This window comes from Mauremys reevesii, linkage group 25 (assembly GCF_016161935.1).
Source record: "Mauremys reevesii isolate NIE-2019 linkage group 25, ASM1616193v1, whole genome shotgun sequence".
NCBI classification, from domain to species: domain Eukaryota; kingdom Metazoa; phylum Chordata; order Testudines; family Geoemydidae; genus Mauremys; species Mauremys reevesii.
The window spans coordinates 19,920,005-19,935,158 of NC_052647.1; the positions used below are offsets into that span (position 1 = coordinate 19,920,005).

At 53.8% G+C, this 15,154-nt stretch overlaps 1 protein-coding gene across 2 annotated transcripts; it reads left to right on the forward strand.

Moving 5' to 3' along the window:
- Window positions 1-1,682: 1,682 nt before the first annotated feature.
- PRR13 (proline rich 13) lies at window positions 1,683-10,204 on the forward strand. Of its 2 annotated transcripts, XM_039515127.1 has the most exons (5): window positions 3,147-3,239; window positions 4,030-4,155; window positions 5,200-5,245; window positions 7,708-8,111; window positions 8,776-10,204. In XM_039515127.1, the coding sequence occupies exons 1-5, from the start codon at window positions 3,162-3,164 to the stop codon at window positions 8,818-8,820; spliced, it is 699 nt and encodes a 232-aa protein (XP_039371061.1). In that variant the 5' UTR covers window positions 3,147-3,161; the 3' UTR covers window positions 8,821-10,204. The 2 variants fall into 2 exon arrangements, with proteins under 2 accessions (XP_039371062.1, XP_039371061.1); XM_039515128.1 differs by lacking the exons at window positions 3,147-3,239; window positions 4,030-4,155 and adding an exon at window positions 1,683-1,838.
- Window positions 10,205-15,154: the final 4,950 nt, after the last annotated feature.

Sequence of the window (15,154 nt, forward strand, 5' to 3'; positions counted from 1 at the left end):
CTCTGCTTGATCCCCTCTGAATTCGCTCCTGCATCTTAGAGAGCCACCAGGCAGCCTTTGGGCACTTCAGATCTGATGAACACAAAGTTGAGGATCTACCTAGGAAAGGTCACTGCCTTGCTGTTTCTCTATCCAGTGGTTATATAGCCATCACCATAATACCTGGGTGCTTTACACTTATTAGCAGATTTTAATCCTCACATACCCATGGGGTATGAGCCCCATTTACAGGTGGGGAAACTGAGGCACAGGGTCAACTATATGACTTGCCCCAGGTCACTCAGGACAAATGTGGATGATACAATAATCTATACCAGGTCTCCAGGCTGGTGCCCTACCCACTGGACCATCCTTCCTAGTGCTTTCTCGGCCTCTCAAAAGAGCCCTCAGTGCCATGGATTTCAATGGTGAGAGACTGAACAGCCAGAATGTTTCTTTGCCACCTCTCATCTGAGGATGCATTTCCCAAGCATTAGTGAATTAAGCCTCACAAGCCACCTCCTTCCCCCCCCCCCCAATATGGGTTGGAGTTGTTATACCTGTTTTCCAGGTGGGGAAACTGAGACACAGATAGCGTACGAGACACAGCCAATCAGTTCTGGATGTTGCTCCCTGAGTCTGACCAGTGAACCATACTCCTGTACAAAGCTCAGAATCGAACAGAGGAGTCTAGCACTCCCCACTCTCCTCCAAATACCAGACCATGCTCCTCCTAGAGCCAGGAAGAAAACCCAGCAGTCCTGATGCCCAATCCCCCTCCCTAACCACTACACCACACTTCCCTCGGAGTCCAGATTCCCAGCCCCCCCGCTTTAATCCACTAGACCCCACTCCCCTCCCAGAGCAGAGGAGAGAACCCAGGAGTCCAGAGTCCCAGCCCCCCCGCTTTAACCCACTAGACCCCACCCCCCTCCCAGAGCAGGGGAGAGAACCCAGGAGTCCGGAGTCCCCCCACTTTAACCCACTAGACCCCACCCCTCCCAGAGCAGGGGAGAGAACCCAGGAGTCCGGAGTCCCAGCTCCCCCCGCTTTAACCCACTAGACCCCCCCCAGAGCAGGGGAGAGAACCCAGGAGTCCGGAGTCCTACCCCCCTCCCAGAGCAGGGGAGAGAACCCAAGAGTCCGGAGTCCCAGCCCTCCCGCTGCCCCCAGAGCAGGAGTCCGGAGAACCCAGGAGTCCGGAGTCCCCCTGCTTTAACCCACTAGACCCCACCCCCCTCCCAGAGCAGGGGAGAGAACCCAGGAGTCCGGAGTCCCCCCGCTTTAACCCACTAGACTCCCCCCCGCCAGAGCAGGGGAGAGAACCCCGGAGTCAGAGTCCCCCCTCCCAGAGCAGGGGAGAGAACCCAAGAGTCCGGAGTCCCAGCCCTCCCGCTGCCCCCAGAGCAGGAGTCCGGAGAACCCGGGAGTCCGGAGTCCCCCTGCTTTAACCCACTAGACCCTACCCCCTCCCAGAGCAGGGGAGAGAACCCAGGAGTCCGGAGTCCCCCTGCTTTAACCCACTAGACACCCCCCCCGAGCAGGGGAGAGAACCCAGGAGTCCGGAGTCCCAGCTCCCCCGGCTTTAACCCACTAGACCCGCCCCCCCAGAGCAGGGGAGAGAACCAGGAGTCCGGAGTCCCCTCCCCCTCTCCAGGTGCAGCGGGAGGCCGTAAGCGGGGCCAGCGGCTACTTCCCGCAGGCGCGGCCCGGGGGTGACGGACAGCGGGGCCAGCCAGTGCGGGCCGCCCCGGGCCGGCGCCAGCCAATGGGGGCCGGGCGGGCCGGGGACACCAGCGCTTCCAGGAAGCCGGCGGGGCACAGCGGGGAGCTCGGGAGCGGAGCCGCCTGGTGCCAAGGTGACGGGGGCCTGTCTGTGTGTCCCCCTGCGTCCCTCCCTCTGTCTGTCCGTCTCCCCCCCGTGTATCCCCTGCCCAGCCGTCAGTCTGTCTGTCCCTCTCCCCGTCCCTCTCCCCGCCGTGTATCCCCTGCACACCTGTCAGTCCCTCCCTCTCCCCCACCGTCCCTCTGTCTGTCCGTCTCCCCCGTGTGTCCCCTGCGTCCCTCCCTCTCCCCGTCCCTCTGTCCTCCCCCACTCCCGTCTGTCCCCTGCCCCCGTCCCTGTCTGTCTATTCCCCGCCCCCGTGTATCCCCTGCCCAGCCGTCAGTCTGTCTGTCTGTCCCCTGTGTATTCCCCATACGTCCCTCCGTCTGTCCATCCCCGTGTATCCCCTGCACACCCGTCAGTCTGTCCCTGCCCCGCTCCCCCGTCCCTCTGTCTGTCCATCTCCCCGTGTATCCCCTGCACAGCCGTCTGTCCGTCCCTCCCTCCCGCCTTCCCTCCTACGTCCCTCTGTCCATCCTCCCTCCTGTGTATCCCCCTGCACACCCGTCAGTCTGTCTGTCTGTCCCCCGGTGTATTCCCCCCATACATCCCTCCGTCTGTCCACCCCCCATGTATTGCCCTGCACACCCATCAGTCAGTCTGTATGTCTGTCCCTCCCCATACACCCCTCTGTCTGTCCCTACCTTCCCCCCATGTATCCCCCTGCACACCCATCAGTCTGTCCCTCCTCCCCCACCCCATGCATCTCCCCTGCACATCCATCTGTCTGTCCGTCCTTCCCCCTGTACACTCCTCTGTCTGTCCCTCCCTCCCCCCATGGATCCCCCTCACAGCTGTGTCTGTCTGTCCCCCCCACCTGTCTGTCCCCCCCACCTTGAACATCCCTCTGTCTGTCCCTCTTCCTGTGCATCCCCCCTACAGCTGTCAGTCTGTCTGTTCCTCTGCGCATCCCCCTGCGCACCTCTTTGTCTGTCTGTCTGTCCCTCCCTCCCCCATGAATACCCCTCTGTGTATCCCACCACACGTCCCTCTGTCTGTCCCTGCCCCATGTGTTCCCCTCCGTGTGTCCTCCCCCGCACAGCTGTTAGTCTCTCAGTCCCTCTGTGCATCCCCCTGGACACCCCCAGTCTGTCCCTCCCCCATGCGTTCCCCTCTGTATATCCCCCCTGCACATCCGTCCCTCTGTGCATCCTCCTGCACACCCCTCCGTCTAGCTGTCCCTCTGTTTGCGTATCCTCCCCACACACAGCTGTCTGTCCGTCCCTCTCTGCATCCACCCTGCACACCCATCTGTCTGTCTATCCACCTCTGGTGCAGGCTCCCCTGCACAACCCCTATGCATGCTCCTCTGTCTGACCCCCATGCACACCCCTCTTCATTTGCACGTCCCAAATCTGATTCTCCTCTGTTGTCGGTAGCTAAACTAGTTCTGCTTTCACTATAGACCTCTTGGGGGCTGCTTTCCCACTCCCCCCTGAATTTTCAGAGGGGTGGGCATGTGAGACTTGGCGTGGGGCATTGTAACTCTGTGGGTCCTCAGTGAATTGCAGTCTGCAGTGGTCACCAACCCTCTGCCTCCCCCATTAGTTCTTTTGCTGAGCTGCCAACCTTCCTGAGAGAGAGAGCTGGTCACCTCTGTGCGGCAACGCAGTGGTGTCCAGTGCTTAACTTGTGCCAGGGCTGAGCCGTGGCACCTCTAGGCTTGGCAGTTCATCGCCTGGGCACCTCTGAATTTGCTGCATCAGTTATGAATGTAAAAAAAAATTGCTTTGAGCCCAGCACCTAATTCCTTGAGCCCCGGCACCTCTTCCAGCACAAATTTAAGCCCTGGCTGGCTGTCCTGGGCTGCAGGGCATGGGGTGGGGTATCCCTGAGCTGCTCCCTGCTCCTGAACTTTAAAAGCTGATGAGATCTCAAGGGTGGGGCAATGTAGCTGAGTCACTTTGTGCTGGCTGGCCTTGGACCCAGCTCTGCTTAGGAGGGTGGACTGGGACGGGTTGGGTCGGTTTCACTTTGCTCTGAATCGATTTGACTAGCTGAGTTGTTGTTCTTTCTGTGCAGATCTCTGTGTGTGTTTGTGTGTTGCGGGGGCGGGAGGGATGGTGTTGGAATGAGAGTTGGGGCCGGATTAGGCTCATTTCTTGTAGCAAAGCGTTGTCCCCTGAATGTACCTTCTATCCTAACCCCCCCACTTCCTCCCACAGCTGCAGATACAGAGCTGGGGGCTGACCTGTCATTGCCCCTCTCCTGTAGGAGGGCTAAGGGTGGCTGGAGTGCCTGCTTGCCCATGCTCCTCCAGGGAATGGCGGTGGTGCCAAAGGACGTCTGGGGTTAGTCTGACCCTGAGGTTGGGGGAGCCTGCATAGGGACCCCTTCCCCCATCCCAATCCAGCTGTAAATTCTTGTTTCACTGGTGACTGTTATCGAGCAGCATCTGGGGAGAGAGGAAAAGAACACGAGAGGTTTGGGTTTCAGATACTGCGGGTGGGGTCCTTACCTAGAGCTGGTTTAACACTAATGGAGCCGTGGCCTTGATTATAAGGTCTTTGGGGCAGGGGGCTGTCTGGGGGTGGACAGGACCTAGCGCCCTGGGGTGGGGAGGGGAGCTGATGGCTTGAAGCAGAGATTAAGTGGAGTTTGAAGAGGGCTGTGGAGGAGCTTGGGGGGCATGTGGGGTGCAGCGTTGGGGGATTGCAGAGGAAACCAGGGAGGTGATGGGGCTGGAGCAGTGGAAGCGGGAAGGTGTGGGGGTGCTCTGAAATAACCCAGCAGCCTCTCCCGTGTAGGTGTCTCAGTGTCTCTGTCTGGGGGGGGACGGTTACGCCAGCTCCGAGTCCCCGGAACCAGAGTCGGCCAAGCTTGGGCTGCATTCATGCCCCAAGCCACACCTGCTTGGCTAGATAGGTACAGCAGCTGCTTTATCCTGTGATCCTGTTTGTTCCTCTGCTCATTTGCTTGGGTACACACACTGCAGGGCCAGCAGGGGAGGAGACGGTGAGAGTGGGGGCTGTGGACTTCTCCTCCCCGGAGGGATGGAAAATCAGTCATCAGCCTGAGGACACGGGGCCGGGTGGTGCATTGGGCTGGCAGCCAGGAGGGCTGGGTTTTGCTCCTGGCTCTGCCAAGGTGACCTAGGGCAAAGCACTGCCCCTCTCCGGTCTCCTCTTCCGTCCTTTGTCTAGTTAGATGGTAGGCTCTCTAGGGCAGGGCCTGATCTCTGTTAGGGATGCAAACAGCAGGCTGTCCCCATCTGGTGTTCTCTTCTCCGAGCTCTAGGGTTGGCTGGGCTAATCCGCTGCTGCACCAGAGACTTGGTCCTGGGTGACCCATGCGTGCCCTGTGCTATTTGCCTGACAGTGTGTCTTTCCCTCCAGGTGACAGGACACTTCTCCTCTCTAACCATGTCGGATCCCTACGCAGGTGAGTGGCAACAGGACTGATGGCAAGTCTGGCAGGTTTCTCAACTGCTCCTCTGGCTTCCCCTCTGATGCTCCCCCGTTCTTTGCCTCAGCAGGGGAAAGAAGGGATACGGGGCTCCCTCTTGCCTCTAAAGCGGCAGGTTCAAATCTAGCCCAGCTTGGGTGGTCCACGTGAAATGAGCTGGAGGTTTTGGTGGCAGGTTCTGTGGGACGCAGATGCAGCATGTGCCTCATGCTAACTCTGCATCGGTCTTCCACTGCAGCACACGAGAGGGAGATTCCCATGCCTGAGCTAGTGTTTTGGTTTTTTTTGTTTTTGTTTTTTGTGACAAATCTGAGGAACTGTCCCAGATTGAGGTGTCAACAGAGGAAGTTGTGGAATTAAACAGTAATAAATCAACAGGACCAGATGGGATTCACCCAAGAGTTCTGAAGGAACTCAAATATGAAATTGCAGAACTATTAGTTGTACTATGTAACTTATTGCTTAAATCAGCCTCCGTACCAGATGACTAGAGGGTAACCAATGTAACTATCCTTTTTTAAAAGGCTCCAGAAGCAATCCTGGCAATTACAGGCTGGTAAGCCCAACTTCATAGTAGGCAGATTGGTTGGAACTATAGAAAAGAACAGAATTGTCAGACACATAGATAAACATGATATGTCGGGGAAGAGTCAACGTGGCTTTTGTCAAGAAAAATCATGCCTCACCAATCTATTAGAATTCTTTGAGGGGAGTCAACAAATACGTGGCCAAGGGTGAGCCAGTGGCTGTAGTGTACTTGGACTTTCAGAACGCCTTTGACAAGGTCCTTCACCAAAGGCTCTTAAGCAAAGTAGGCAGTCATGGGATAAAGGGACAGATCCTCTCCTAGATCAGTAACTGGTTAAAAGATAGGAAAGAAATGGTAGGAATAAATGGTCAGTGTTTACTGTGGGGAGAGGTAAATAGCAGGGTCCCCAAAGATCTGTACTGGGATCAGTGCTGTTCAACATATTCATAAATGATCCGAAAAAAGGAGTAAATAGTGAAGTGGGAAAGTTTGCAGATGATCCAAAATTACTCAAGATAGGTAAGGTCAAAACTGACTCCAAAGAGTTACAAAGGGATCTCCCTAAACTGGGTGACTGGGCAGAGGAAATTCAGTGGTGGTAAAGGCAAAGCAATGTACGTTGGAAAACAAAAAATCCCAACGATACAGTACGTGCAAAATGATGGGGTTTAAAGTAGCTGCTACCACTCAAGAAAGAGATCTGGACGTCATTGCGGATAGTTCTCTGCAAACCTCTGCTCAATGTGCAGCGGCAGCCAAAAAAAGGCCAATTGAATATCTATCCCTTTCCTAATGGTTCCTAATAATGAGACCGAAAATATCATAGTGGCATTATGATAAACCCATGATACACCCACCCCTTGAATACTGTGTGCAATTCTGGTTGCCCCATCTCAAACCCGATACAGAGAAGTTGGTAAAGTGCAGAGAAGGGCAACAAAAATGTTTACGGGGATGGACCAGCTTCCATATGAGAAGAGATTTAAAAAACTGGGACGGTTCGTCTTAGAAAAGAGATGACTAAGGAGGGATATGATAGAGGACTGTAGAGTCATGACTGGTGTGGAGAAAGTGAATACGGAAGTGTTATTTATCCCTTCCCATAACACCCAGACCAGGGGTCACCCAGTGAAATTAATGGGCAGCAGGTTTAAAACAAACACAAGAAAGTATTTCACAACGCACAGTCAGCCTGTGGAATTGGTTGCCGGGGGATGTGGTGAAGGCCAAAAGTATAAGTGGGTTCAAAAAAGAATGAAATGTTCCAGGAGGATAGGTCCATCAATGGCTATTAGCCAAGATGGTCAGGGCCGCACTCCATGCTGTGCGTGTCCCTAGAGGCCTCTGACTGCCAGATGCTAGGACTGGATGACGGGATGGATCACTAGATAAATTGCCCTGTTCTGTTCGTTTCCTCTGGAGCACCTGGGATTGCTGCTGTTGGAAGACAGGATACTGGGCTAGCTGGACCAGTGGTCTGAGCCAGCATGGCCGTGCCCCACCAGTAGCAGAAATATGTACGGAGGGTGGCGTCAGCTACGCCAGTGGAGCTGTTCCTCTAGCTCAGGCAATTGCAGCTGATGCTCTTCGAACCCCAGCACCCGGTCAGTTACCCCTTCTGGCAACCCACTGGGGGCATCATTGCCGTCCAAAGGGGGCACTGCCCCTGCAGGAACCAGGGGACCCCCCCACTCCCCAAGCAGCGAAGGCGGGAGGCAAAGCTAGGGAGCAGCAGCCAAGCCTGGAACACTTGGTGTCACTGCCCGGGGGAGAGGGGGCAGTGAGGTGGGGAAGCCCCAGTGATGCTGCAGGGTGGGGCTGAGAGCAGGGCAGGGCTATGGGGGAGATATTGCTCCAGGGGTGTGTCTCTTCTCCTGCTGGCTGTGACACTGGTTTATTCTCCTTTCAGGACAGCCTTGTGCCTACCCCGGAGCGGCCTACCCTCCCAACCCCATGTACCCACCTGGCTCCAATCCTGCCTTCCCTCCCCCTGGGAACCCTGCCTTCCCCCCGGGCACAGTGCCCCCTGGCTCCTATCCCCCCCCTCCAGCGGGGGTTCCAGGGCAGCCTGCCTACCCCCCCGGCCACCCCATTCAACCCCCTTTCCCCGGCCAGCAGCCTTGCTACCCTCTGGGTCCCTACCCGCCACCTGCTCCTGGCATGCCCGGGGGGATGGGTATTAATCCCCTGATGCCTGGGACCGTCGTGGTCGGGGCCCAAGTGCTGGACAAGAAGGCGGCGAAGAAGATGAAGAAGAAGATGAAGAAGGCTCACAAGGTGCACAAGCCACACAAGCTGCACAAGCATGGAAAGGTCAGTGGGGGTGGGGAATGGGGGTGCATTCTGGCATAGTGGTCAGAGCTACGTGCTGGGTTGGGGGAGGGGAAGGAGAAAGCTTGTGTGTTGGGTTTTTTCTCAGCACCTGTGTGTGGGTTGTGTCCCCCCCCCCCCTCCCAGTCTGTTCAGCAATTTAGTGCCATCACTGAACCTTGACAGGGAGGGCGGCTGGTTCGCTCAGGGCTTGGGGTGGGGACCCTTCCACATCCTGGATGCTGGTTTGAGTCCAGCCAGTGCTTCTGGCTCCTCATTACATGAGTCTGGAGGGGTCCTAGTCTCCGTGGTTAAGGCACCCCCCCTTTACAGGGTGGGGTGGGGGCAATGCAAGTGGGGGGACTCCTGTGGGCATGGCAGGGGAGCCCCTGTACGTGGATGTGTGGCCGGGGTGGGGATTGGTGCATGGGGGTTAGCAGTAGACCCAAGACCCCCTTGCCAACTACACAAACCCTGTAACATTGGGGAGGGTGGGATGGGGAGGGGGTCCCCTGTGGGAGCTAGCCCTGCTTCCATGGGCAGCAGCTCAGGGCCCTGTTAGCAGGGTGCCCCCTTCCTTTCCATTCCCATCCATCCACCTGCCAACAGCATATCAACTCCCTGGGCTGAGGTCCAAGCCTCATGGTTTCTCTCCCCCTCCCTGCAGCATTCGTCTTCCTCCTCCTCCTCCTCCTCCAGCAGCAGCGACTGACTGAGGCTTCCCTCCGCCTTGCAGCCACGCATGCTTCCCGCAGACCAGACCGTGATCTTCCCCTGCTCCAACCAAGCCACTGGCTGACTGGACTGATGCCAGCCACCTCCCTAACAGCCTATAACAGGGCTAGGGACAGAGGTTAAAATCCCCAGGAAAGACCGTGGCACAGAACAGGGAGCCCTGGTGAGCCATATGCTAATCTGGATGTCACTGACCGAGTGATGAAGGGCACTGGTGCGATCAGACGTGCAACCTTATCATTAAAAGCAGGTGCACTAGGGGTCGGGTGTTAAAATGCAGGAGCCCTGTAGCAATATTGCAGTTGGGACTCTGAGCTTTTTTACCTTTCATGACAAGTCCCTTCTGGACTTAAAAATTGGAGCCTCCCAACTCAAAGCCTATGCCCCGTTCATGATGCAATTGCAGAATAAGTCCTTGCAAATCAAGGCATCTGCACCAGCAGCTCCCTTCATTCCTTGATATTGTGGCTCGTTCTGGCTGGCCTGCAGGAATCTGGGGATGTTGCTGACGGGCTGAGAGGCAGGTTTGTTTTCAAAGGCATAAGGAAGTTGGGTATCTAAATGACTTTGGATAAATCTGCCCCCACTTGTCCATTTTCTGGTGGGATGTTCCTTTTGGGGCTGAGGGAGGAGGTAGTCTAGATAGAAACTAATCACAAAAAGTCTATATAGCATGTATTATAAACTAATCACAGAAGTGCTGGAATAATAGCTCTGAATTAAAATTCTGAATGTCTCATGTCGTAAATGAATGTACATGATCAGGGATAACTTTAAGAGTTTTAAATCTTAACACTACAATCAAGTTTGTTTTTCCCACCTCCCCTCCCCCCCCCCCCCAACAAGGATCTTGGAGGGAAAGGGTTGGAGGCAGGGGCCGGTATTCCAAGAGGTCCCTTTGGTGGGAGGTGTAGGGGCTACCCAGATACAGTCTGGCTGACACTGTATAAAACAACAGAATGCAGCCATAGCTCATCACTAACCTGAATGTATGGCCTTAGAAGACTACAAGTCCCAGCATGCTATGCTCCCCTGTGTTCCCAATTGCTGGGCTGGAGCATGGCCTGCTGGGATCTGTAGTATCTGCCGGCTGTCTCTTCGTGCTGAAGGAGGTGACTCAGCGCTGCAACGTGGAGCTGTGTGACATGGCTCAGGGCTATCTTTGGGATGGTTTTGGAGCCCGAGCTCTGCACATGGGCACAGAGGGGAGCGGGATGGATCTGGACTAGCCATGACTGCTTGTTGCATGGTGCTCCTGTGCAGACTTTATTTTAATCCCTCTGGCTGTGGAAGTTTTGTCCTCCACCTGCTCTACTTGTATCTGTTCATCGCTTCTCCAATAAAGTTTTTTGGTTTTCATACCGAACTGCAGTCAGTGTATCAAAGGTGCTGGTGGCTTCCCAGAATCTGCTGCACCCTCCCCCACAGGGGGGCATCTGCTTTTAATTGCAGATTTAACCGGCTGGGCAGCTGGCATTCCCGGGTTCCCCATTTGCAGAGGACCATTGCAGCCCTACCTAAAGAGCCTTGACTCTTTAGTTCAACCCGAAGCTGCTTGTGCTTTCAGCTCTGGAGAGTCCCAGTTCAATCCCCACCATCAGCCAAAATGGCAACCGTCGCCTGAGCCTCAGATTAAACTTCCTGCCACCTCCCACCACGTCTCTGGTTGCTTCCCGAGTCTCGGTCAGTGTGCCAGGCTGAAGCTGCTATTCTGGGCTGAGCTGTAAGTGAATGAGACCCCAGCCTGCCCTCAGGGCTTGCGCACCCTTCTACAGGCTTGTGCTATGTGCCCATGGGCTGCAGCTTCTGATTTGGGATGTGCTGCCTCCTCCCTGTGTCGGTAAATCTCCCAATGTTTGGTGTGGTTTTTTTCTTAAAGCCCCATCTCCTGAAGTCATGATTGCCTGAGAATTTCAACTTCCATTTTAAAAAAGTTTCTAGCCTTCAGAGAAAACTAAAAGTTTAAAAATATGACTCCTTGTTGCTCCTTTTCTTTGTGTTGTGAACAAAAAGATGGTCCCTGTCCTAGTGGCTTAGACTAATGGTTCTCAACCCAGGGGTCCACATACCTCTGGGGGTACTCAGAGGTCTTCCAGAGGGTGCATCAACTCATCTAGATAGTTGCCTAGTTTTACAACAGGCTACATCACAAACACGAGCGAAGTCAGTACAAATTCACATTTCATACAGACAATGGCTTTTCTACTGAAATGTAAGTGCAATATTTATATTCCAATTGATTTATTTTATAATGATATGGGAAAAATGAGAAAGGAAGCAATTTTTCAGTGCTAGTCTACTGGGGCACTTTTATTTTTAGGCCTGGGTTTTGTAAGCAAGTTGTTCTTAAGTGAGGTGAAAGTTAGGGGTATGCAAGACAAATCCAACTCCTGAAAGGGGTACAGTAGTCTGGAAAGGTTGAGAGCCACTGGCTTAGACTTAGAAATTTAGATGGCAGATAACCCTCCCCCCCCAGACACACACCAAAAATAAAATCTTTTGGCAGTCTCATGGGTTAAGCAAATCTCATGACTTTTAGCAGTGATTAGCTATGCTGTACTTCAAGTCCTGCTACAGTGAATGCTCATCATTGATCCCAACATGTTGCTGAGTATTAATAGATTAATGGGGGGAGGGATAGCTCAGTGGTTTGAGCATTGGCCTGCTAAACCCAGGGTTGTGAGCTCAGTCCTTGAAGGGGCTATTTAGGGATCTGGGGCAAAAATCTGTCTGGGGATTGGTCCTGCTTTGAGCAGGGGGTTGGACTAGATGACCTCCTGAGGTCCCTTCCAACCCTGATATTCTATGATCCCTGCACAGATACAAATTTATATCGGTGGATAGAAATTGTTATCCGCTGAACCGCAGGGCCCTGCCGGGAACCGCGGCGGCAAAAGGAGCAAACTGTGGGGCTGCTGCTCCCAGGAGCCAGCACCCCACGCCAGCAGCTCCTCCGATGTAACTGTACCACCCCTGTCCCTTCCACGCAGCTGTCTGCATGACTGTGTCTCCTGTGTGGGGTCTGTACAGCCACGCCGGACAGACCCCAGGTCTGGGGGCAATACACAGGGAGGAGCTGCCGGCGTGGGGTGCTGGCTCCTGGGAGCAGCAGCCCCACAGTTCCCGTGACAGCCCTGCGGTTTAGCGGATACCAATTTCTATCCATGGATAGCTGTATCCTTGGATATAAATTTGTATCTGCGCAGGGCTCTAAATATTAAATCCTGCTCCAGATAAAAAACAAACAACAAAACTGGTCTCTGGCTGCCTCTGTCTGTGCTCTGGTCTATGCTTAAGATTTAGATCAGCCTAGTAAAGAGTCCTGTGGCACCCTATAGACTAACAGACGTATTGGAGCATGAGCTTTCGTGGGTGAATCCTTTTCACCCACGAAAGCTCCTGCTCCAATACATCTGTTAGTCTATAAAGTGCCACAGGACTCTTTTGCTGCTTTTACAGATCCAGACTAACAGGGCTACCCCTCTGATAGATCAGCCTAGCTGTGTCGCTCCAGGCCATGGGGAAAATCACACCCCAAGCACCGTAGTCAAGCCAACCTAACCCCCAGGCTAGATGCAGCTAGGGTGACAGAAGAATTCTTCTGTCAAGCAAGCTACTGCTGCTCCGGGAAGTGGATTGCCTGGAAAACCCTTTCGGTGGATCTAAGAAGCATCTACGCTACAGCACATCACAGTGCCCCTGTGGCACCCCAGTATAGACATTTTCTCTATCTTACCGCCTGTGTCCATCTCATCACCTCTCCGGCTCGGCCCCGGACTGGATCCCGGCAGACCTGGGTTTTATCCTGGCACGTCACGCAGTCACTTGAGCGGTGCAAACTCCAGCGGGGTAGATGCCTGCGCATGTGGCGAATGGGCCCTCCTGAGGCCATATCAACACTACACTGCTGCAGCGCCATAGTGTAGATGCTTCCTACGTGGATGGAAGGGGGTTTCCCATTGATGCAGGTAACTCACCTCCCTATGGGGCGGTTGCTAGGTCAACAAAAACATTCCTCTGCCCACCTACCCCTGTCTAAAGCGGGGTTCAGATCTAACTTCTAAGTGTAGACCAGGCCTGAGGACCAGTTGATGCAGGATTTGTTTAAGGTTACAGACACTGTTATTGTGCTGCTGATACAGATTTTTGCGACGGCTGGGCTCTTCTCTGAGCGGCTGAGTAACCTGGCTTCTCCTGTGAAACCTGGGCAGCTAGCCACAGTGGGCTTGGCCAGAGGGGAGAAACCTAGAGTGGGAGACAAGCCTCGAGTGCTATGACATCAGGCTTGTTTCTGAGCTCAGTTCCCACTGGTGTAAATTGGGAGTGATTGCATTGAAGTCAAGGGAGTGATTCTGGCGTCAAACCAGAGCTCCAAGCCAGGTGTGAACAGCCCCCTGTAATTTTACTGGGCTGCTAACACTGATGAACAACTGTGCCAGTTTCACCCTCAACAGTTGCTCTTTCCCCGCTAATTTATTTTAGCAGGTACATCTGGCTATTCTGGGAGTTGGGGTGGTGCCAGCCCTTCCGCCCAGCTGCAGAAGCAAGGGCCAGGCTTTCTCACTGCCTGTAGTGCACTGCAATTAAAAATGTAGTGCTGACTAATGGAACATGATGGACGAGGGCTGCTTGCAGGAGCCCAGTAACCACGGAGGGGAGCGGGTGGGGGAAGAGAAGAGAGATGGTCGTGTGGCTGCGACACTGGCCTGCAACAGAGGACATCTGGCTTCAGTTCCCAGTTCTTCCTCTGTGCAAATTGCTGGATGTCTCAGCATCCCTATGTATAAACTAGAGATAATACGTCTTGTTCCCTTCTGGGTTGCCCTTGTCTATTTAGATTGGAAGCCTTTTGAGGCAGGGACTGTGCGTCAGCTTCCATGGACCTTCTCTCATATTCTGGAGTGGTGTCAACCAGGGGGAAGTTATATCAGCCCGATTATTATTCTGCTATAGCTACGCTGGTCGATTGCCCCATGGTATCAAGCCCCCGTGTCTGGGCAGTACTTAGCATGATGGGGCTCTGATTGCTGCTGCAGCTTCTAGGAGTTAATACAGTACAAAACAGCTAACAGCTTGGGGGACAGCCCAAGGCCGGGCCTGTAAAAACTAGAGCGAGCTGTAATGGTGGGGGAGTTGGATGCTTGGTATAAATCCAGCTGCCCTGGGAAACCGTGATGGACCCACAGTAGGGAATGGGTGAGTTGATATGTCCCTTTGGCCTGAGCAGTTAGCTACTAGGTGGGGCTCTTGCTGGGTTCTTTCTATTTTGAGGCAAAATGGTCCGAGTCAGATCCGTTCTGTAATGCAATCCTGCTTGTTTACAAAGAATGCGCCCGGAGTTCTCTTTCCCTGGACTCCATAGAAACAAACAGCAGCAGGCAGTTTACTTGCTCACAGTTCCTTCCAAGCCTGCTGCTCCAGCTAGGCCTGTGCCCCAAGGGGCTCTGGATTTAGGAATTGCTTCGCTCAGTGTTCCAAGGCCTACGTGGCGTGGGTGGCTAAATCCCATTTTTCAAAGTGCCACAGGAACTTTGGCCCAGGTTCTTAAAGGTGTTAAGGCAGGGGAATTAGGTACCTAAATACCTCATCTTTCAGTGAGATTTAGTCTTCTCAGACACTTCTGAAAATGGGACTTGGCCATCTAAGTCACGTAAGGCCAGATTTTTAAAGGTATTCAGGTGTGTACTGGGATTTTCAAAAGCACCCAGGCCCCCAACACCCTATGGGTGCCTTTAAAAATCCCACTAGGTGCCTAAATAGTTTTAAAAATATGTCCCTTAGGCTTTGCAATTCTGAGTGGCACAGTTTGTTGCCAGGAAACTGCCCCAAAGCAGCGTGATTGGTCAAAAAACCTACCTGGACCACCTCAAAATAGTGGAGGGGTGAGAATTTGCATCTGTGCGTCATGATGCTGGGTGGGGTTTGAACCAGAATGTCATTGCGCTGGACAGAGTTTGAGCATTGGCATTGCATTGGCCACAGGTTATAGTCCAAGAAAAAATAAGTGGTCAGAGGCAAGAGGAAGAGAATCACAGGCTCCAGCTGTATGTAAACTGCCACCCATCTTAAAAAGCACACACTCAAAATTGCTTATTTACTGCCAGTTGGGCAACTGATGGAATCACAGCTTAGTCCTGCTCAGACTTTGCCTTGAGACTGATTGCCTTGGGCAGTAGCTTCAATCATCTCCAGCTACCTTGCTCCATAAAGGGGCTTAAGTGCTCCTTTGATTTATCCAGAAAGAAGGGCGGTCAGAGCACCCATTAGCTTTAATGAGATCTATAGGTATCAGGGGGTAGCCGTGTTAGTCT